Source organism: Cololabis saira, chromosome 6 (assembly GCF_033807715.1).
Source record: "Cololabis saira isolate AMF1-May2022 chromosome 6, fColSai1.1, whole genome shotgun sequence".
NCBI classification, from domain to species: Eukaryota; Metazoa; Chordata; class Actinopteri; order Beloniformes; family Belonidae; genus Cololabis; species Cololabis saira.
Genome location: NC_084592.1, coordinates 49,579,534 through 49,601,219, shown reverse-complemented (window position 1 = coordinate 49,601,219; position 21,686 = coordinate 49,579,534). Strand labels below are relative to the sequence as shown.

Sequence of the window (21,686 nt, the reverse complement as noted above, 5' to 3'; positions counted from 1 at the left end):
GACGTAATTCGGCTATAGCTTTGGTAACATTCAGCACCCCATTCATCAGGGATGATCATGCAGCAGTGTTCATAAATTACGCCAACAATGTAAGTAAAGAGTTTGAGGAACAATTCCTAACATGTCAGCATGACTCATTAGTGGAAGAGTTTCTTCCATCTCTCAGACTCCTCTCCAGCTTGTTGTAGCCAGTCAGTTTGGGCTAGTCATCTTCTTCAGGCCCGTGGCTGGTGAGTAGGCGTCAGATGAGTTCTTCAGCGGACAAGGGTTTTGAAACCGTCCAGCTTCCGGCCTACTCAGGGCTGGAACATTTCCCACTAGCTTGCACTGTGACTGGTGGACCCACATAGATCGTTCAGCAGCCTTTACTGCTGCCGGTGTCCTGATCTGGACAGCAAAAGGGCCGTCCTGACGGGGTGATGACCTTTCACCACTCGAATCAGGATCTGGTCACCCAGTTTCAGCAGTTCCTGCTTAGGAGAGAGAGAGCAGAAACCAGCAGCTCACAATAACTTTGAACATTTTTCCCAGTCTCATATTAGCTTGCATGTTGTATCTGCAACATGTCGGACAGCTCCTACAAAAAAATTTTTAAAGGGTATTTAGTTTAGTCCTGGTGATGTACCATACCCTGCCTCCCTCCTGTTGAGACATGGAAAGACTTCCCATGGCTCATCTTAGCCACCAGGGGGAACAAATTCCTTGGGAGCACCAGTTTGCTTCGCACCACACAGAGGCCACCTGAAGTTACAGTAGCACCTTCATTTAGCCAAATGTCTTTCTCTCTTTGCGGAGCATTGTTTTGCATGTCAACAGGGGTAGGGGTCTCGTTGTCATCATCCTCTTCTTCTTGACCTTTCCCTGGAGGGGTCAGGGCTGGCAGAGTCCTGACTTCTCCCCAGATAGGTGGTCCTCCCACTTCTTGACCTCTGCATCCTGGCAGGTCGGAGGTTTGACTACAGAATTTTCTTTTCTCAACGTTGGATTGAAGGGAGCATTCCATCAAATAATGCCTTATCAACTGCTGTTGAACTCTATTGTAGCAAGTTCAAAAGGAATGCCAGAATGATGCCGGAAAGTCCGTCTCCAGATGAATCATATAGTCTTCAGGAGATTCTTAATCTTTTGTTTGCATGCTGCAATGCAAGTGTATGCTCCTCTATGAAGACACAACAATGTGATTATTTAATTTTAACTCCAAATCTACCAAGCCAATTGCAAACTGGCCGGTATCCCGAAATGGATCTGCAAGACCATCAGCAACTTTCACCATTTCACCTATTTATGTATTTATTTATTTATTTTTAGCCTTCTTTTTACATCTTCCTGTTTACTCCTCTTTCTCATTCAAATTAATCAGAATGTATTTATAAAAGTCTTAAGAAAAAAAAACTGGGATAAATTCCGATGCGTAAACTACACATAGACAAAAACCCACTGAACATTATAGTCCATGGGCCAGAGCCCAAAATTTCACTTGTCAGTGCCACTCAAGGTGACCAAACTTACTTATGATTTTTGAAAAGATCCATGTCTGTAGATGATATTCTGGTATGATAACCCTTCCTGAGTGGCAGCTGTATCATAGTTATCAGCTCATGAAGTTACACACCCCCTTCAGAAAATTACATTTTAGATGCTGGTGCATATCCCGGTTTACACTCATGTACAGGATATCTGTCAATGTTTCACAATATTGTCTTTGGTATCATTTTAAAGGGGACCTTTGAAGCATTCATTCAAACTAAGGTGTGAATCTTTCTGACCAACATAGTGGTCACTGCAGCTCTTTAAACTATATACAACACACATTTTTACACCATTTTCGCCTAAATGATATACTATCTTTTATCCCTGTGTCACCTAGGAACAACAGAGACACAAAATACAAAAACTGGAATACTCACAGGACCATAAGGATTCAGGAAATGTATAATATAGCCCTACTATATCATTGTTACAGGTCATTGTGAGCCTTAAACTAGAAGAGCATCATTAGGCTCCTATGAAACTATCAGTACGTTTACTAGTGCAGCAGATTAACTAATTTTATCAACACAATACTTCACTTTGGTATAGAAGCATGAAATTTGGCACAGATACTCTCCAAGGTCTACTCTTTAGGGAACAGGCGCGTGCCACTCAAAATTCCAAGATGGCGGCCCCCAAAATCCAAGATGACCGCCCAAAAACGTGCTTTTTCCTTTATAACTCAAAATGCCTTGATTTTTAGCCCCATAGATATATTAAAGTTGAATATAAAGTTGGGTATTGTGGACATTTTGGTACCAAGTACATGTCTGTATCCATTACGGTTCTTGAGATACATCATACAGAAACTTGTATATACCCGGAAAAGTGAGAATTTTGTAAGATTGATTGTTGTTACGAGAACATGGATTCATGAAAATGTTATTCTCATAACCTGATATTTCCAGTAGGGTTACTTACTATTAAGACAACCTAGGGGTTGTCTTATTAGTTAAAGATGTCGGCCCTTTTTTCAAGATGGCCATCAAATTCTCATTATAGTAGAGTATAGTAGAGTGAATGTCACTACACAACCAGGGCACACTGGTGACATCACTGCTGTGGAACTCAGCATGGGGTTCAGTGCCAGCTGATCTAGTTGTACTAATACTGTAGTTGTTGTCTAGTAGTGATAGTTTAGCTTTGTTTAGTGTCCCAAATGCTGTCTAACAGCCCCATGTCAATTAGGTAGTACTAGTTAGATGTAGTTAGATAGCCGCATCTGAATTGACAGGTTGTGCCAGCGCGGGAGAGCCGAGCCAAGGGTAAGTGGGGCATTACAAGACTTGTTCATGTATTCTTACCTGGAAGGTGTACAGATCACACAGGACTTAAATGGCACTGGATGAATGATCGGGCTAGGTGTAGGTGACCCGAACCTAGTTGAATCCCATACCCGAATGTGTAGCATTATGATTAAGGTGGTATATAAGGATAACCCCTCGGCCTTAATCAGACATGGCAAATGCAAACCCAATGTTAGCTAAGAGGCAAACTGATTGGAAGAAATGCTGTCTTTGTCAGACAGACAAGAAAGAAGATCTCCAATCACCACCTACGCATCATGTTCTTCAACATGATGGCTATACAATGCTCGCCACCAACGCTCCACTCTTCCATGAGATCAAACAAATGCCAATGATCCTGGACCTGGGAAGGCTGGATGAAGGTGGTGGGATAGAAGCTACTTTGAGAAAGAACCAAGCAAAGTACAATTTAAACTGTCGAGCTTTGTTCAACAACACATAGTTACTTCGTGCAAGGAAGAGACACTCCAATACTCAGTGCAGTGAAACAGATGACAGTCAAGTAAAGCAGCGCAGATCCATGATGCAAAAAGGTAAGGATGATCAGGTTTGCTTTCTTTGTGATAAGATATCTTCTGCATCTGAGCTCAGCTAGGTCATGACAATGCACACAAACAGACTACATGAATGTGCACACACACTGAATGATGGTAAATTATTGGCTAAACTCAGGGGGGACGATGCCATTGCACAGGAGCTGAAATACCATCCTGCATGCCTCGTTTGTCTTTACAACAGGGAGAAACTCCACCTCAGAAGACTTGAGTCCCTTCAGAGTGAAACAGTTCAAACAGATCTCTTTCCTCAGGCTCTCTGTGAATTGGTGAACTATATTGTAGACACCAGTCACAGTTCTGATGGTCCTATTGTGGGAGTTTCCACTCTTTCACCAGAAACTTGATGAGACTGGTCTTGTTGGAAGGACTGCACAGAAAAGTCCTCCATTGCTGTACATGGTGTCCCCCTGCCAGGTTCTTGTACTGGACAGTGTTGTCTGCACCCCGGTTCAGTCGTTCAGCATCTTTGATCGAAGTCTGGTGGTAAACATCAAACACAACATCAATCCTCCGACTCTGTGCCCCCTCATGGAAGACCTGGGTGGAAAGTGACTCTGCCACATGTCCAAAGGTTTTGTTGTTGCCATTCATTTTCTGGACCAGGCTCATCCCATCAATGATGGAAGTGGATGTGGTTGGGATCTGTTCTGCAGGAGACATTCTTTTCTAGCTCTCTGGCAAGTGCAGCCTTGTTTGTTTTTCGTAGGGACCCATCAGCATTTGCCTTATGGAGAACAAGTGATTCAATCCTATGTCTCCTGATGAGAACTATCTGGTTAGCCTGTCCACTGGCTCCAGAGCTCCACCTGATGTGACCAGGGATCTCCTGAGAGCTCATGAGATAGAAGAACAGGCCAACAAGGCATTCAAGCAAACAAGGTTAGATCAGGACACACCATCTTTGAAATTCTATGACAAGGTGACCAAGCAAAGTCTGAAGACATTCTCCACCGTCAGCACAAAAAAAGCTGAAGGAAAGAAAGGACAGGATGTGGTGCTGTAGGCACTGGGCCCACTGCCATGGGCACTTGCAAATGCTGATGCCCATGCTCTACCATACCAATGAACTGCAGGAGAGTTGGAGGAATGGCATCTTTGATACATCCCTCATGGAAAGTTCCATCAAATCTTGACTTATGGTCCAGAATTTTTTTTCTCAGGATTTTGGCAGCTTTGGTTATGATAACTGCCTCTGAGTATTCAGATGCTTGAGAGAGAGCCAAGCCAACATCTTTCTTGAAAGCCAGGAGTAAATATTTGCCTGTTTTGTTCGTTGTGAGTTCAGGGATCTCTTCTAACAGTTTTTCCTTAAGTCTAGTACAGTTTACTGTAGGGGAGTTAACACCCAGTTGCTCCAGACGCTGCTGGTACAGGTTGCACATATCTGCAAGTCGGAAGGAGGTAGGACCATCAGAACTGTGACAGGTGTCTACAATATAGTTCACCAATTCACAGAGAGCCTGAGGAAAGAGATCTGTTTGAACTGTTTCACTCTGAAGGGACTCAAGTCTTCTGAGGTGGAGTTTCTCCCTGTTGTAAAGACAAACGAGGCATGCAGGATGGTATTTCAGCTCCTGTGCAATGGCATCGTCCCCCCTGAGTTTAGCCAATAATTTACCATCATTCAGTGTGTGTGCACATTCATGTAGTCTGTTTGTGTGCATTGTCATGACCTAGCTGAGCTCAGATGCAGAAGATATCTTATCACAAAGAAAGCAAACCTGATCATCCTTACCTTTTTGCATCATGGATCTGCGCTGCTTTACTTGACTGTCATCTGTTTCACTGCACTGAGTATTGGAGTGTCTCTTCCTTGCACGAAGTAACTATGTGTTGTTGAACAAAGCTCGACAGTTTAAATTGTACTTTGCTTGGTTCTTTCTCAAAGTAGCTTCTATCCCACCACCTTCATCCAGCCTTCCCAGGTCCAGGATCATTGGCATTTGTTTGATCTCATGGAAGAGTGGAGCGTTGGTGGCGAGCATTGTATAGCCATCATGTTGAAGAACATGATGCGTAGGTGGTGATTGGAGATCTTCTTTCTTGTCTGTCTGACAAAGACAGCATTTCTTCCAATCAGTTTGCCTCTTAGCTAACATTGGGTTTGCATTTGCCATGTCTGATTAAGGCCGAGGGGTTATCCTTATATACCACCTTAATCATAATGCTACACATTCGGGTATGGGATTCAACTAGGTTCGGGTCACCTACACCTAGCCCGATCATTCATCCAGTGCCATTTAAGTCCTGTGTGATCTGTACACCTTCCAGGTAAGAATACATGAACAAGTCTTGTAATGCCCCACTTACCCTTGGCTCGGCTCTCCCGCGCTGGCACAACCTGTCAATTCAGATGCGGCTATCTAACTACATCTAACTAGTACTACCTAATTGACATGGGGCTGTTAGACAGCATTTGGGACACTAAACAAAGCTAAACTATCACTACTAGACAACAACTACAGTATTAGTACAACTAGATCAGCTGGCACTGAACCCCATGCTGAGTTCCACAGCAGTGATGTCACCAGTGTGCCCTGGTTGTGTAGTGACATTCACTCTACTATACTCTACTATAATGAGAATTTGATGGCCATCTTGAAAAAAGGGCCGACATCTTTAACTAATAAGACAACCCCTAGGTTGTCTTAATAGTAAGTAACCCTACTGGAAATATCAGGTTATGAGAATAACATTTTCATGAATCCATGTTCTCGTAACAACAATCAATCTTACAAAATTCTCACTTTTCCGGGTATATACAAGTTTCTGTATGATGTATCTCAAGAACCGTAATGGATACAGACATGTACTTGGTACCAAAATGTCCACAATACCCAACTTTATATTCAACTTTAATATATCTATGGGGCTAAAAATCAAGGCATTTTGAGTTATAAAGGAAAAAGCACGTTTTTGGGCGGTCATCTTGGATTTTGGGGGCCGCCATCTTGGAATTTTGAGTGGCACGCGCCTGTTCCCTAAAGAGTAGACCTTGGAGAGTATCTGTGCCAAATTTCATGCTTCTATACCAAAGTGAAGTATTGTGTTGATAAAATTTGTTAATCTGCTGCACTAGTAAACGTACTGATAGTTTCATAGGAGCCTAATGATGCTCTTCTAGTTTAAGGCTCACAATGACCTGTAACAATGATATAGTAGGGCTATATTATACATTTCCTGAATCCTTATGGTCCTGTGAGTATTCCAGTTTTTGTATTTTGTGTCTCTGTTGTTCCTAGGTGACACAGGGATAAAAGATAGTATATCATTTAGGCGAAAATGGTGTAAAAATGTGTGTTGTTTATAGTTTAAAGAGCTGCAGTGACCACTATGTTGGTCAGAAAGATTCACACCTTAGTTTGAATGAATGCTTCAAAGGTCCTCTTTAAAATGATACCAAAGACAATATTGTGAAACATTGACAGATATCCTGTACATGAGTGTAAACCGGGATATGCACCAGCATCTAAAATGTAATTTTCTGAAGGGGGTGTGTAACTTCATGAGCTGATAACTCTGATCCAGCTGCCACTCAGGAAGGGTTATCATACCAGAATATCATCTACAGACATGGATCTTTTCAAAAATCATAAGTAAGTTTGGTCAACTTGAGTGGCACTGATATCTGGTCTGGCCCATGGACTATTAAACACAAACTTCAGATCTATATGTGGGTTTGTGTGTCAGTGCATATGTGTAAATTATTTCTCTTCAAACTACACTAACCAAACTCAATTGGTGCATTTCAAATGAATTCCCAAACTAAATGGTAGCAGCACTGATCACAAATGTAAATTTTTTAGTGTGAATAGGCTGGTGTGCACCCAGAGTTCTTTTTCTAAAAAAAATTGCGCAACGGGTTTGTTTCTCCTCCATACAACCCTTTCTGTGTAAAATGTCACTGACAAGCATAATGAACACGCCCTTCCACTGTATTTAAAAAATACAGCAGTGCTCATTTTACGGGACGAAACCCAACCTGTTGAATCTGTCATCAGTATGTGATTTTACAACAGACAAAATAAAGACAAATGATTGACATGTATCACGCTTGTATAAAAGACAAATCCAATCTTACACATCTCATCAAATACAATTCCAAGAATCACATCCCATATGATCCGGGCCAAATACAGTATTGCAAAAGTAATCTGAAACCATTTGAATGGTGAATTAACCCAATTTGAAAATTCTACGATTCTATGCCTCCATTCAGGGCTTACAATGATAGAAAAAAAGACTATATCATTCCATTATGTATATGTGTATATATATATATATATATATATATATATATATATATATATATATATATATACATACATACATACATACATACATACATACTGTGTGTATGTATGTATGCATACATACACACTGTGTGTATGTATGTATGCATGCATACATACATACATACTGTGTGTTTGCCTTTTTGGACATCGTAAAACTTCTTACCGGCGACGCCATTTTCAGTGTTGATGGTTTGTAGAGATGCCACGCCCCCTCAGGGCCGGACACGCCCCTTCAGGGGACCTGGTTGGCTGCAGTTTGTACACATTATGTGATCAGCTGCTCTGAACTATTCTGAGAACTATGTGTGTGTGTGTGTGTGTTCCAGGACTCTGCAGTCGTTCTTTGAAGGTCTCTTTCCTCGTGATAATCCCAGAAACACTCGCTTCGCCATCAACTTCTTCACCTCCATCGGGCTGGGAGGACTGACGTGAGAAACACACACACACTAACACAAACATCACGTGATTGTGGTGTTCCGAACATTAACGTCCTCTCCGGTTCCTGCAGGGATGAGCTGAGGGAACACCTGAAAAACGCTCCCAAGATGATCATGACCCAGAACCAGGAAGTGGAGTCTTCAGACTCTTCCTCCTCCTCAGACTCTTCCTCCTCAGACTCCTCCTCTTCAGACTCCTCCAGCCAATCAGACTCCTCCGACTCCTCCTCCAGCAGCAGCTCAGGTAAACACACTGTTGAGGAAGTCCGCTTTGTGGTATATGAGTTTTATTCAGCCGGCAGTGGGCAGATCTACACAGACCAGGGTCTGGTTGAAATGCCGACCCAGATTGATTTGGCCACTGGGTTTTTATACAAAAGTTCAATCAACAAAGACAGGAATAAACAAGCCAAGTGAGAGGTGTGAACTTTCAGTTTTGGGACTACCCCTGAGTAGTCAGGAAGTCCATATATGGTCTTCGTCTCTGCAGGGGCTGGAAGTCAAATCCACTCCCCCGGTGCCGTCTCGGCAGGGATGCAAGACGCCGGAACTTGTGTGAGACAATAGGCCACAGGCGAAAATCACCCCATGGGGTGCTCTAGTGTTCCAAGTCTGTTTGAGGCAACTTCCAAGGTGTGATAGGAAGTTGAAGCTACCTCAAAGGTGTTGAGTCCAGTTCAAAGCCCTGCAGGGGGTAGGAGGCTGGAGCAATCCACAAGGCGTCGTCCCTGCAGGGGCCACATGCTGTTAGAATGCTTCATCAACGCACGCACGCACACTGATACACACACATACACACGTCTCACCTGAGTCTCCGTCAGTCAGTGCGTTTACATGGGAAGTTTAATTCAGAATTAAAATTAAATCTGATTTAAAATGAGTGAAATGACCATGTAAACACATAATTCTGAATGAAAATGGCCATTTCGAATTGAACTTAATTCTGAAGTAAGTGGCTGGTTTATCTGAGGAGAATAATTCCGTGATCATGTTTACACTCATTCAAAGAAAAAAAAAAATTAAACAAATTAATTAATTAATTAATTTAAAAAAATTAAAATAAAATGAACAATTAGAAGAAAGAAAAAAACAAACAAAGAAAAAAAAATTAAATAAAAAAGATTATGAAATAAATAAATTTAAAAAATGTATCCACTCATTCCTCTTTAAATTAATTCTGGTCTTTCTTTCTCGTTCCCTCTCCCGTCTGTCTCCATGATCTTATATTCCACTGGGCTGGTTTTCCTAACAAAGTTTCCAGATGCAGCAGCAGTAAACGCTGGTCAAGAGCAGAGACCATTTATTTAATAAATAGAAATCATTAAAAGAACAGATGGAAACAGGAAACATCAACATGGTGATCTTTTCAAAGTTGTAGCGGCTAAGTTAGTTTTTCTTCCAGTAGTTTAACTTCCGGCCCCCCCCCTATCCAATCAGAACCTTCCCAACCCCCAGACCTGGAGAAGCAGGGCTCCAGACTAACTTTTTCACAGGTAGCACTGGTGCCACCTAGCTTTTCATTTAGTAGCACCAAAACAAATTAGGTAGCACCATATTTTTCATTGCTAACATTAGTTACATTATTAAGCATTAATTAACTGTTTACAGATTAACAATCATTATATATAGGAAACACATATAGCCTACAGTTAGGCTAATTAATGTGATGAGTTAGTTAATAAATTAAAAGTTGGATAATATAATTTATATAAATGCTTAGTAATGTTAATGTACTAACTAATGTTAGGCTAATTAAGGTGACTTTATGGTAAAGTGCATTTTTGCAGCAATATCGCTGCAGAACCAAGAAAATGCTACATTTAGTCTGGGCTACCTCACCCATCAGACAATCTAGCAACAAAAATCAATATAACCATTAATATACAGGACTGTCTCAGAAAATTAGAATATTGTGATAAAGTTCTTTATTTTCTGTAATGCAAAAATGTCATACATTCTGGATTCATTAAAAATCAACTGAAATATTGCAAGCCTTTTATTATTTTAATATTGCTGATCATGGTTTACAGTTTAAGAAAACTCAAATATCCTATCTCAAAAAATTAGAATATTCTGGGAATCTTAATCCTAAACTGTACGCCATAATCAGCAATATTAAAATAATAAAAGGCTTGCAATATTTCAGTTGATTTGTAATGAATCCAGAATGTATGACATTTTTGTTTTTTTAATTGCATTACAGAAAATAAAAGAACTTTATCACAATATTCTAATTTTCTGAGACAGTCCTGTAAACTTGCTGGCGTGGTTGTGCTTGAACCACTTCTGAATATCCATCGTTACTTTGTGTTAACGGAGCAGCAGAGAGCAGCGTCTTGCTGCTGCAGGAAACTGCGCGCTGGAAGCAAATGAGTGACGGACACTGGCTGATTTATGGTACCGCGTTACACCAACGCAGATCTTATGGCGTAGGATACGCGGGGACGGTGCGTACCTTGCGCGTCGCCGCGTACCCGACGCCGTAGATTTAACGCGGAACCATAAATGAGGCTTAACGCGGACGCATTTATCAGTTTTCTTTTCGTCTTTTCAACAGCAAACACATAAACTGAGGGTGCAATGCTGATGCACCCTCGTAGAACCGGGCCTGGGCCCGTCCCTCGTATCTTAACCACGGGAACCGTGCCATTGTTGTTGAAAGCTGTACTTTTTTTTCTTCTCCCCACTCTCCCCCGGGTCTTTCGCCAACCTGTCACTCTCTTCATCAGAAGAAGAAGAATCCGATTCTTGTCGTTCCCTCTGCTAACCATTCTCCTCCTCCTCCACCAGCCTCTGGCACATCTTTCTTCTTAAAATAATCGACTATAGACCGCTTCATACTGCGCTTTGTTTACCTTTTTGAGCGCGCTGCGTGTACGCACGTAACGTGCGCAGACCGTACCAGGTGCAGTCAGACAGAGAGAGAGGAGAAATAGGACTCGCAGGAATGAGCCAGAAAGTAAGATTGTATTATCAACCACTCCATTAATGCACTAACACAGCCGAGTGAAAAAAAAATATACATATATTTTTTTTTTCCACTAGTCCTCTTGCAAGTAGCACCGGCGCGACCTCATTAAATTTTAACTCGCACCTTAATAAATTAGGTCGCATATGCGACCTAATAGGTCGCACTCTGGAGCCCTGTGGAGAGGAATTGGAGAAAGACCATCAAACGTGTTTCCATGGAAACCTCAATTCAGAATTAATGTTTCCATGTAAACTCGGAGGAAAATGGTTTAATTCTGAATAATTTAATTTGGAATTAAAGCTGCAAGCAGCGATGAACGGGCCCTCGCACTCACAGCCACCGCCGCCCATAAGCATATCAGAAATGACACCACCCACGACTTCCTATGTCAAACCATTCAAAAGTTATAGCAGAAAAAAGGGACAACCAATCAGAAGAAGGGGAGGGGCTAATTTTCACCAATTATGATCAAGGACTCAATACCGAGTCCCATGACACCACCCACGACTCTCTATGCCAAACCATTCAAAAGTTATGGCAGAGAAAAGTATTCTAGGGGGCGCTGTTGAGCCATTAGGCCACGCCCATTAATGCAAACCATTAAATATCACATTTATCGCCAGGCCTGGCTTGCATGCAAAATTTGGTGACTTTTGGAGAACTATCAAATATGAACCAATCAGATGAAGGGGACGCGTGCTTTTTCGCGTCTAGTGTCGTCACGGTAACACTTTTGACTGAGAAAAGTAATGCGCGTAGTCGCAAGATGGAGACGCACATTTTGATGTATAACACACCTGGGTGCACGATACGGTTCAGGCCGTATTAATTGCCGAAGGAATGGCATAAATTGCGCCAAAATTACACAATAAATTAAAAATGGCCGACTTCCTGTTCGGTTTCGGCAATGGCTCCAAGAGACTTTTCTTTAAGTTGTGCCATGATACAGGTGTGTACCGATTTTCGTGCATGTACGTCAAACCGTATTGTGGGGCTTGAGGCACAACGTTTTCTGGGGGGCGCTGTTGAGCCATTTTTCCAGGCCCATTAATGTAAACTATCAAATATCAAATTTATCGCCAGGCCTGGCTTGGTGCAGAATTTGGTGCCTTTTGGGGAACTATCAAATATGGACCAATCAGATGAAGGGGGGCGCGCTTTTTGCCGTCTAGTGTCGCCACGGTAACACTTTTGAAAGAGAAAAGTAATGCGCGTAGTCGCAGGATGGAGACGCACATTTTGATGTATAACACACCTGGGTTCACGATACGGTTCGGGCTGAATTAATTCTCGAAGGAATGGCATATATTGCTCCAAAATTACGCGATTAATTCAGAATGTTCAAAATGGCCGACTTCCTGTTCGGTTTCGGCCATGGCGCCAAGAGACTTTTCTTTAAGTTGCGACATGATACAGGAGTGTACCGATTTTCGTTCATGTACGTCAAACCGTATTGTGGGGTTTGATGCGCAAAGTTTTTTCTGTCTGAACCAATCAGATGAAGGGGGGGCGCTTTTTGGCGTCTAGCGTCGCCACGGTAACGCTTTTGAAAGAGAAAAGTAATGTGTGTTGTCGCAGGATGGAGACGCACATTTTGATGTATAACACACCTGGGTGCACGTTACGGTTCGGGCTAAATTAACTGCCGAAGGAATGGCATAAATTGTGCCTAAGTGACACGATTAATTCAAAATGGCCGACTTCCTGTTGGGTTTGGGCCATGACTACAAGAGACTTTTCTTTAAGTTTTGACATGATACAGGTGTGTAGTGATTTTCGTGCATGTACATCAAACCGTATTGTGGGGCTTGAGTCACAAAGTTTTCAAGGGGGCGCTGTTGAGCCATTTTGCCACGCCCATTAATACAAACCATTAAATATCACATTTTTTGCCAGGCCTGACTTGCATGCAAAATTTGGTGACTTTTTGGGCACGTTTAGGGGGGGAAAAAGGCCCTCCTTCCGTCAAAAGAAAAAGAAAAAAAAATCCTACAGATACAATAGGGCCTTCGCACTGAAGGTGCTCGGGCCCTAATAATTAATTCTGAATTAAAAACCATCCTGTAACCGTGGCCGGTGAAATTGTAAAAAGAGGTAAAAGTGTATTAGTTTGAGCCGGAGCTTCTCTAACTGACCTTTGACCCCGTCAGGGTCAACGGACCAGAAAGGATGGAGGGATTTTTCCTGAAACCGGCCGCCTCTTGAATGAACGTTTTTTTCTTTTTATTCTTTTATTCAGACTCTGACGGAAAACACGCAAAGAAGAAGAAGAAGAGGAAAGGAAGAAAGGAGGAGGAGAAAAAGAAGAAGACAGAGAAGGACAAGAAGCAGAAACCTGACAGGAGACGGAACGAACGAAAGGAAGATGAAGAAGAAGAGGAAGAGGACGGGGGGATGAGAGCGAAGAGGAAGGAGAGGAAGGAAAAGAAGGAGAGGAAGGAGAGAGGAGGCGGGGATTTAGAGGAGAGGAGGAAACGGAAGGAGAGATCAGAGGAGGAGGAGGAGGAGGAGAGGAGACACATCATGGACCAACGGAGAGATGGAGGGAGGGAGAGAGAGAGAGAGAGGGAGCCAGAGAGAGAGAATGAGCGAGTGAGAGAAAGGGAGAGAGAGCCGGAGAGGGAACGAGTGAGGGAGAGGGAGAGGGAGAGAGAGAGGGAGCCAGAGAGAGAGAAGGGGCGAGCGAGGGAGAGGGAGCCGGAGAGAGAGAATGAGCGAGTGAGGGAGAGGGAGAGAGAGCCAGAGAGGGAACGAGTGAGGGAGAGGGAGAGGGAGAGAGAGAGGGAGCCAGAGAGAGAGAAGGGGCGAGCGAGGGAGAGGGAGCCGGAGAGAGAGAATGAGCGAGTGAGGGAGAGGGAGAGAGAGAGGGAGCCGGAGAGAGAGAATGAGCGAGTGAGGGAGAGAGAGAGGGAGCCGGAGAGAGAGAAGGGACGAGCGAGGGAGAGAGAGAGAGAGCCCGAGAGAGAGAAGGGGCGAGAGAGGGAGAGGGAGAATGGCGAGAGGAGAGAGAGGAATAAAGAAAACAGAGACCGGAACAGAGAGGAGCGGAGGAGGAGATGAACCTCATCCCTCCATCCTGCAGCTGATACGTCTCTCTTTCTCTCTCTCTTTCTCTCGTTCTTTAGGGATCCCTTTTCTTTTTTTCTTTGAAGAAAATTGTTTTTAGATGTTTTGTTTCAGTCAACTTATAAAACTGTTTTTTATGGCGTCAAGATTTGTGTTTTTCTGGGGAAAAGTTGTGAGAACAAAAACTGTTAACAGTTAAAGATTAAAACATGTCGGCATTTTACAAGATTTCTGTATTTTTCTTTATTGCACTCTGAATATTAAACTTTGTTAAAGTCCTAAAGTCCCGTTTTTTTGTCTGTATCGTTTCTGTCCTGTTGGGGTTAATTGTTTTACAAGTTGTTTTGTCTAAAACCATCTCTGTAAAACTGCTGTTCTGGAGACTCTTGGCATGTGTGTCTTCATTCTTTTACACGCCAAAGATAGTTAAACAATTAACTCTCCAGTGATAGCGTCGCTCCATTGGCTACCTGTAAAATTCAGAAAATTGATTTCTAAAGCTTTAGCAAATAGGTTGAGTAAATTCTTACCAAAATTGATAAACCTAGATCTGGTTGGTTTTATCCAGAAGAGGTCCTCTGCCAGTAACATGTGTAGGTTACTTAATATTATTCAAATGGCAACCTCCGGTGCTGAACCTAGTATAGCTGTCACCCTGGACGCTGAAAAGGCCTTTGATAGGCTTGAGTGGCCCTATTTATTCAAGGTTCAATCTAAATTCGGATTCGGCTCTTATTTTATTAATTGGGTCAGAACGCTTTATAGGAAACCACAAGCCAAAATAATCACTAATGGACAAATGTCCACTTCTTTCCCTTTGAGTAGATCAAGCAGACAAGGGTGTCCCTTATCCCCTGGGCTCTTTGTTATAGCTGCGAACCTCTGGCCGAGACAATCAGACAAGACTCAGAGATAAAGGGTATGAAAGTGGGCCAAACGACACATAAAATTAACCTTATGGCAGATGATATAATTTTGTACTTAACAAATCCATTTGATTCCCTTGCTAAATTAAAAACTGTTTTGCATACATTTGGATCTGTTTCTGGGTATAAAGTAAATTACGACAAAAGTGAAATTCTCCCACTCTCAAACTTTGACTATGCTGAACATCAGCAAAGAGTCCCGTTTAAATGGTCTCCAAGTGGGATAAGATACCTTGGAATTATGGTGGATAACAATCTTAAGAATGCGTACAAGCTGAATTACTTGCCACTAGCTAGTCGAATAATGGAGGATTTACAGAAATTGATACATTTACCTATAACTTTGATTGGCTGAATAAATTGCATTAAGATGAATGTATTACCGAGGCTGCAGTTCCTCTCTCAGTCTTTACCGACTCCAGTGCCAAACAGTTTCTTTAAAAACCTTAATAAACATATTAGACAATTCATATGGAATGGTAAGACTCCTAGGGTCTCAATAGAAAAACTTACATGGGACTATAAACTGGGGGGTCTTCGACTGCCTAACTTTGAAAAACATTATTTGGCTGCCCAAATGCGACTCGTTTCTTTTCTTTTTGAAAGGGATAATGTCCCACCTTGGGTTTCAATTGGAATGTATGCTCTTAAAGAAAATATACCTGCAGACTTTATCTATAAATGGACACCTAAAACTATCTCCAGAAGAACTGACAACCCTGTCCTGATTAATATCATCAAAATGTGGCATGAAGTCCGGAAAAATATTGGACTAAAAATATATATTTTCACCCAAAACACCATTGAAGCAGAATGAACTCATACCGATGTCAGTGGATAATAAGACCCTGGAAATGTCGCACCAGAAGGGAATTGGTCATTTGGAGGACTGCTATGAGGAGGGATCCCTGATGTCTTTTGAGGACCTAAGGAGGAAGTATGATCTGTCCAGCAGAAACTTTTTTTGTTATTTACAGTTAAGATCATTTCTTAAATCTGTTTTGGGATCTGAAATGTCTTTACCCATGCTCAATGATCTGGAAGGACTGCTTCATGAGGGTAATGCACCACGTCTTATCTCAAAAGTGTACTCTCTCTTGATGGAGGATGCTCCAAAACCAGGTTTACATAAATCAAGGCAGAAATGGGAGTTGGACTTGGGTGTGACGATGAGTCTAACTGCCACTATTAACTCCAGATACAGGCTGACCTGTTATAACTTTCTCCATCAGTCCTATCTTACGCCACTGAAATTGCATAAATATAAAGCTGAGATATCTAGCCTGTGTTTTAGATGTGGGATGGAAGAGTAGCTCATTCCTGCACTGCACTTGGTTCTGCACAAAACTAAACACATTCTGGCATGATTTTTCTGACATCATGACAAAACTTCTAGGAGTGCGTCTCCCATTAAATCCTCAAACATGCTTATTAGGAGATACTACAAAAATTGATGCTCAATTAAGAAAAGCTCAGAAGAAGTTTCTCGCACTGGCCTTGTGTGTTGCCAGGAAGTGTACTGCCATCACATGGAAGTCTGACTCCCATCTTTCTATAGGAAGATGGGTTTCAGAAATGAATAGCTGTGTTCCACTTGAAAAGATTACATATACACTCAGGAAAGACTATCAAACTTTTACAGAGATGTGGCAACCCTATTTGGCATACAGTATATGGACACATTGTCAGCCTCTATGATGGACGGGTTGTAGATTTATAAGCTTTTTTGCTGTCAGTGATTGCTGTTGTCTATCTTCCCTCTCAACCTCATTTATTTGTTATTTATGTTTTCTCTCTCTTTTTTTTTTTTTTTTGGGGGGGGGCGGGTTGGGGAGGGTTTTGAAGTTTTGTGTTTTTGTGTTCATGTATATACCTTGAAAAAATGCTGAAAATAAAATAATCTAAAAAAAAAAAAGACTCCTCTCCCTGGCCCTGCCCCTTCTTAACCCTTCCCTGACCCTGAACCCCAACCTGGGACTTGCTGATTGGGCCGGAGCTTCAGGAGCTGCGTGCTGGCCTGCGGTCCCCACCCCTGGTCATCCCGCTGCTGCTTCCACCTGCCTGCTGTGCTGTTGCCGTCCCCGACTCCCCCAGTCTGGCCCTCATCAGGAGGGTCCCCCCTGATGAGCCTGGTCCTGCTCAAGGTTTCTTCCTCCTAAAGGGGAGTTTTTCTTGCCACTGTTTAGTTTAAGGTTTTTCTCCCATTAGGGGAGTTTTTACCTGCCATTGTTTATGTAATAATTGCTCGGGGGTTTATGTTCATGTTCTGGTTCTGGAAAGATCCTAGAGACAACTATGTTGTATTAGACGCTATAGAAATAAAATGGAATTGAATCTAAACTAATTGGAGCCATGTTACCAAGTCTTTATTTCAGAGTGCTGATATCTTATTTCTTGTTCAGGTGTTGCAGTCGAATCACCTGGTGGTTAAACAGGTTCCTACGGGGGCTTGAAATCCTGGAAAGTGCTTGAATTTCAATGTTGTGTTTTCAAGGCCTGAAAAGTGCTTGAATTTTAGTTGAAGTGCTTGAAATTATAACTGTGTCTTTCACCAAATCAGGATCAGACTGTATATTTTAGTTATTACAAGGAGAAATAAAACCAGTAAGATGAAACATAACTAGATGTTACAGCACGATACAATGAACATAACTGTGATAAAAAGTGGAAAAAATAATGAGTTTATATATTTCTGTAGATTTTTTACCCCAGCGTTAAAACCGGTCAGAACCGGTTAAAACAAGTCAGAACCGGTCAGAACTCACAAATGGAGGAGATAAATCCAGTTCTTTGGTCTGAGGGATTAATTTACAGATCTAGTTCACACACACACACACACACACACACACACACACACACACACACACACACACACACACACACACACACACAGCTTGTGAACAGGCAAGGCAGGCAACTGCTTGGGGCCCCGAGTTGTTGGGGGGCCCATGAGGCCCAAAAAAAAAAAAAATGTTTTTTTTTTTTTTTTTTTTTTTTAAATAATTACTTTTATTACAAAAGTGTTTCCTATCAGGGGTTTTGAGGACTAAAAAAGTATTGAAGGCTGTTTTTACTGTACAGATCTCAAAATGTGGTAACCGCAATGACCACACCTCCCTCCTTAAACAAACACAAGGCAATTATCAATGACATCTCAGTAGCCAGTAAGAAACCTCCCTTAAGGGGCCCCACGTTGTCATTCCCATGATCACAGCCATCCACCTGTACGCAGTGTCAAAAAAAAAAAAAAAAAAAACTACACACAGTGTCGTTTGTGTAAATTAGCAGTGTGTAAATAAATATAAATTTCATAAAGTTTTCGTTGGTTTATTATAACATAACGGTGATGAACGCTGGTTTGAGGGGCCCCCTAGAAATTTTTGCCTAGGGCCCCAACAGACCCTAGAATCGCCTCTGCATGAATATAAACACACACACACACATGAATATAAACACACACACACACACACACACACATGAATATAAACACACACACACACACATGAATATAAACACACACACACACACACACACACACACACACACACACACACACACATGAATATAAACACACACACACACACACACATGAATATAAACACACACACACACACACACACACACACACACACACACACACACACACACACACACACATGAATATAAACACACACACACACACAAACTGAACTGGGAACTGTTTTAGAGGAGGATGAATACACAGGTGAGGTGAAGTAAAACATTGTTATTGAGCTGCAGTTTCTCCTAAACCTTCAACAGAATTCACTAACTCAGGTCTCTGAACCGGATCAGCAGCTGCTCTGGATAAAAGTGTCTGCTAAATAACAGCAGCAGCAACTCAGTAACTCTGTAACTCTGATAAAAACTAAATAACAGCAGCAACAACTCGCCCGCAGAGGATTTCTACTTTTGTTTCCAGTCCAAACTAAACTGAACCACAAACAAGGACTGATGACACCGGGCCCCCGGGCCCCCGGGGCCTCGTTTAGAAAACCTGCATGTGCAGCTTCTACGTAAAGGTTGGGATTTATATTTTTTGATAAAGTAAAGCTTCCTGTTATATTTGTTTATTTGTATTTTTCTCTATTGTATTACAGTAAAATTGAAATAGAAACAAGCATTAGGACCTCATCAGTCTTTTACTTCCTCCTACTCCCTGTCGGGCATGAAGGTTTATTTCTTCTTGATTTTGTTTAATGACTGTTCATTTTTATATATATGTTTTGTGTAATTGTTTTTTTTTGTTTTTATGATTATTTTATGCTCGAAATAAAGATTTCAATTCAATTCAATACTGACCATGTTTACTGTGTGTGTGTGTGTGTGTGTGTGTGTGTGTGTGTGTGTGTGTGTGTGTGTGTGTGTGTGTGTGTGTGTGTGTGTGTGTGTGTGTGTGTGTGTGTGTGTGTGTGTGTGTGTGTGTGTGTGTGTGTGTGTGTTAATCAACCGAACATTAAAACTATTTTAATTCTCTTGGGTTTGTTTGGAGCGGTGAATGATGCGCATGCGTGCGCTCTGCTCGCTGTAGAGACGGAGGTTTGACCGTCGGGAGGAGAGACGGACATCAGCCCGGGGACCAGAGGACCGGGACAGGACCGGGACGTCAACCCGGGAACTGGGACATAGACCCGGGGACAGGAGGACCACAGGACCCGGACTTCACCGGGACACTAACCCCGGGACCAGAGGACCAGAGGACCGGGACTTCACCGGTACATCAGCCCGGGGATAAGAGGACCAGAGGACCGGGACTTCACCGGTACATCAGCCCGGGGATAAGAGGACCAGAGGACCGGGACATCAGCCCGGGGATAAGAGGACCAGAGGACCGGGACTTCAGCCCGGGGATAAGAGGACCAGAGGACCGGGACTTCAGCCCGGGGATAAGAGGACCAGAGGACCGGGACATCAGCCCGGGGATAAGAGGACCAGAGGACCGGGACTTCACCGGTACATCAGCCCGGGGATAAGAGGACCAGAGGACCGGGACATCAGCCCGGGGATAAGAGGACCAGAGGACCGGGACTTCAGCCCGGGGATAAGAGGACCAGAGGACCGGGACTTCAGCCCGGGGATAAGAGGACCAGAGGACCGGGACATCAGCCCGGGGATAAGAGGACCAGAGGACCGGGACTTCAGCCCGGGGATAAGAGGACCAGAGGACCGGGACTTCAGCCCGGGGATAAGAGGACCAGAGGACCGGGACTTCAGCCCGGGGATAAGAGGACCAGAGGACCGGGACATCAGCCCGGGGATAAGAGGACCAGAGGACCGGGACTTCACCGGGACATCAGCCCGAGGATAAGAGGACCAGAGGACCGGGACATCAGCCCGGGGATAAGAGGACCAGAGGACCGGGACTTCAGCCCGGGGATAAGAGGACCAGAGGACCGGGACTTCACCGGGACATCAGCCCGAGGATGATCGATCCCCCGTCAGGTCAGACCGGTAGGAGCAGACGCTCAGCCGATTATTGATTGATTGATTGATTGATTGATTGATTGATTGATTGATTGATTGAATAATTTATTAGAAGAGTTGTATAGGATCAGGTACAGTTTCATGACAGTACAGATTCTCTGATACAAAATCAACTAAAAGGCTTATTATTCCAAGAAAGCATTACACTTGTTTACATTGGAGACCTTTTTTATTGCTGATCGATAGTTGTAGTTTCAAAACCAGCGGGATTTTATTTTTTTTTTTTATTCTTTATTTCATTCATTGATAAAATAAAACAATTGAATACAAACACAAGCGTTCCTAAATTGTGAATGAAAGGAGGAGAAAGAATCTTATTTAATCTGCCCCTTCAACTTTAATAATAATAATAATAATAATAATAATAATAATAATAATAATAATACATTTTATTTAAAGGTCTTTCTTGGCACTCAAGGTCTCCTTACACAACACGTTACAGAAATAAAACCAGCAGAACACATTTAAAAAACCATCAAAAAAACCTTTAAAAACAGCAGAGGTAAGAAATAAAGAAAAAAGAAACAACAGAAAGAGGTAAATGAACATTAAATGAGGTAAGCAGTTTAGAACAGATGAGTTTTGAGTTGGGATTTGAAAAGAGGAAATTAGTTAATGTTCCTGAGTTTGCTTTTCTTTTTTTTTTTTTTTACTTTCTAACTTGTCTGCATATATATTAATGGTTAATACCATGTTGGTAAAAACCTAAGGCTAATATATATTTATATATATATATATATATATATATATATATATATATATATATATATATATATATATATATATATATATATATATATATATATATATATATATATAATATGCATTTTTATATATGATATAGACCATATATATTTTAATATATTTATTTTATATATATATATATATATAATATGCATTTTTATATATGATATAGACCATATATATTTTAATATATTTATTTTATATATATATATATATATATATATATATATATATATATATATATATATATATATATATATATATATATAATTTATTTTTTTAAACATTTTTTATGTATATATATATATATATAATTATTATTTTTTTTTCCTTTTTTTAATGTTATTATTA

At 41.7% G+C, this 21,686-nt stretch overlaps 2 protein-coding genes across 3 annotated transcripts in view; both read left to right on the top strand.

Moving 5' to 3' along the window:
* Positions 1-14,499, top strand: part of cwc22 (CWC22 spliceosome associated protein homolog) — a 37,138-nt gene extending 22,639 nt beyond the window's left edge. Inside the window, 3 exon segments of the mRNA XM_061724238.1 lie at positions 8,016-8,117; positions 8,198-8,370; positions 13,337-14,499. Coding sequence (XP_061580222.1) covers positions 8,016-8,117; positions 8,198-8,370; positions 13,337-14,157 — 1,096 coding nt within the window. The 3' untranslated portion in view covers positions 14,158-14,499.
* Positions 14,500-19,652: 5,153 nt separating this feature from the next.
* Positions 19,653-21,686, top strand: part of znf385b (zinc finger protein 385B) — a 79,784-nt gene continuing 77,750 nt past the window's right edge. Inside the window, exon 1 of one of the 2 annotated variants that reach the window (XM_061724245.1) lies at positions 19,653-20,549. In XM_061724245.1, coding sequence (XP_061580229.1) covers positions 20,531-20,549 — 19 coding nt within the window. In that variant the 5' untranslated portion in view covers positions 19,653-20,530. Of the gene's footprint in view, positions 20,559-21,686 lie in introns of both variants that reach the window. The other variant, XM_061724244.1, reaches the window with a different exon arrangement.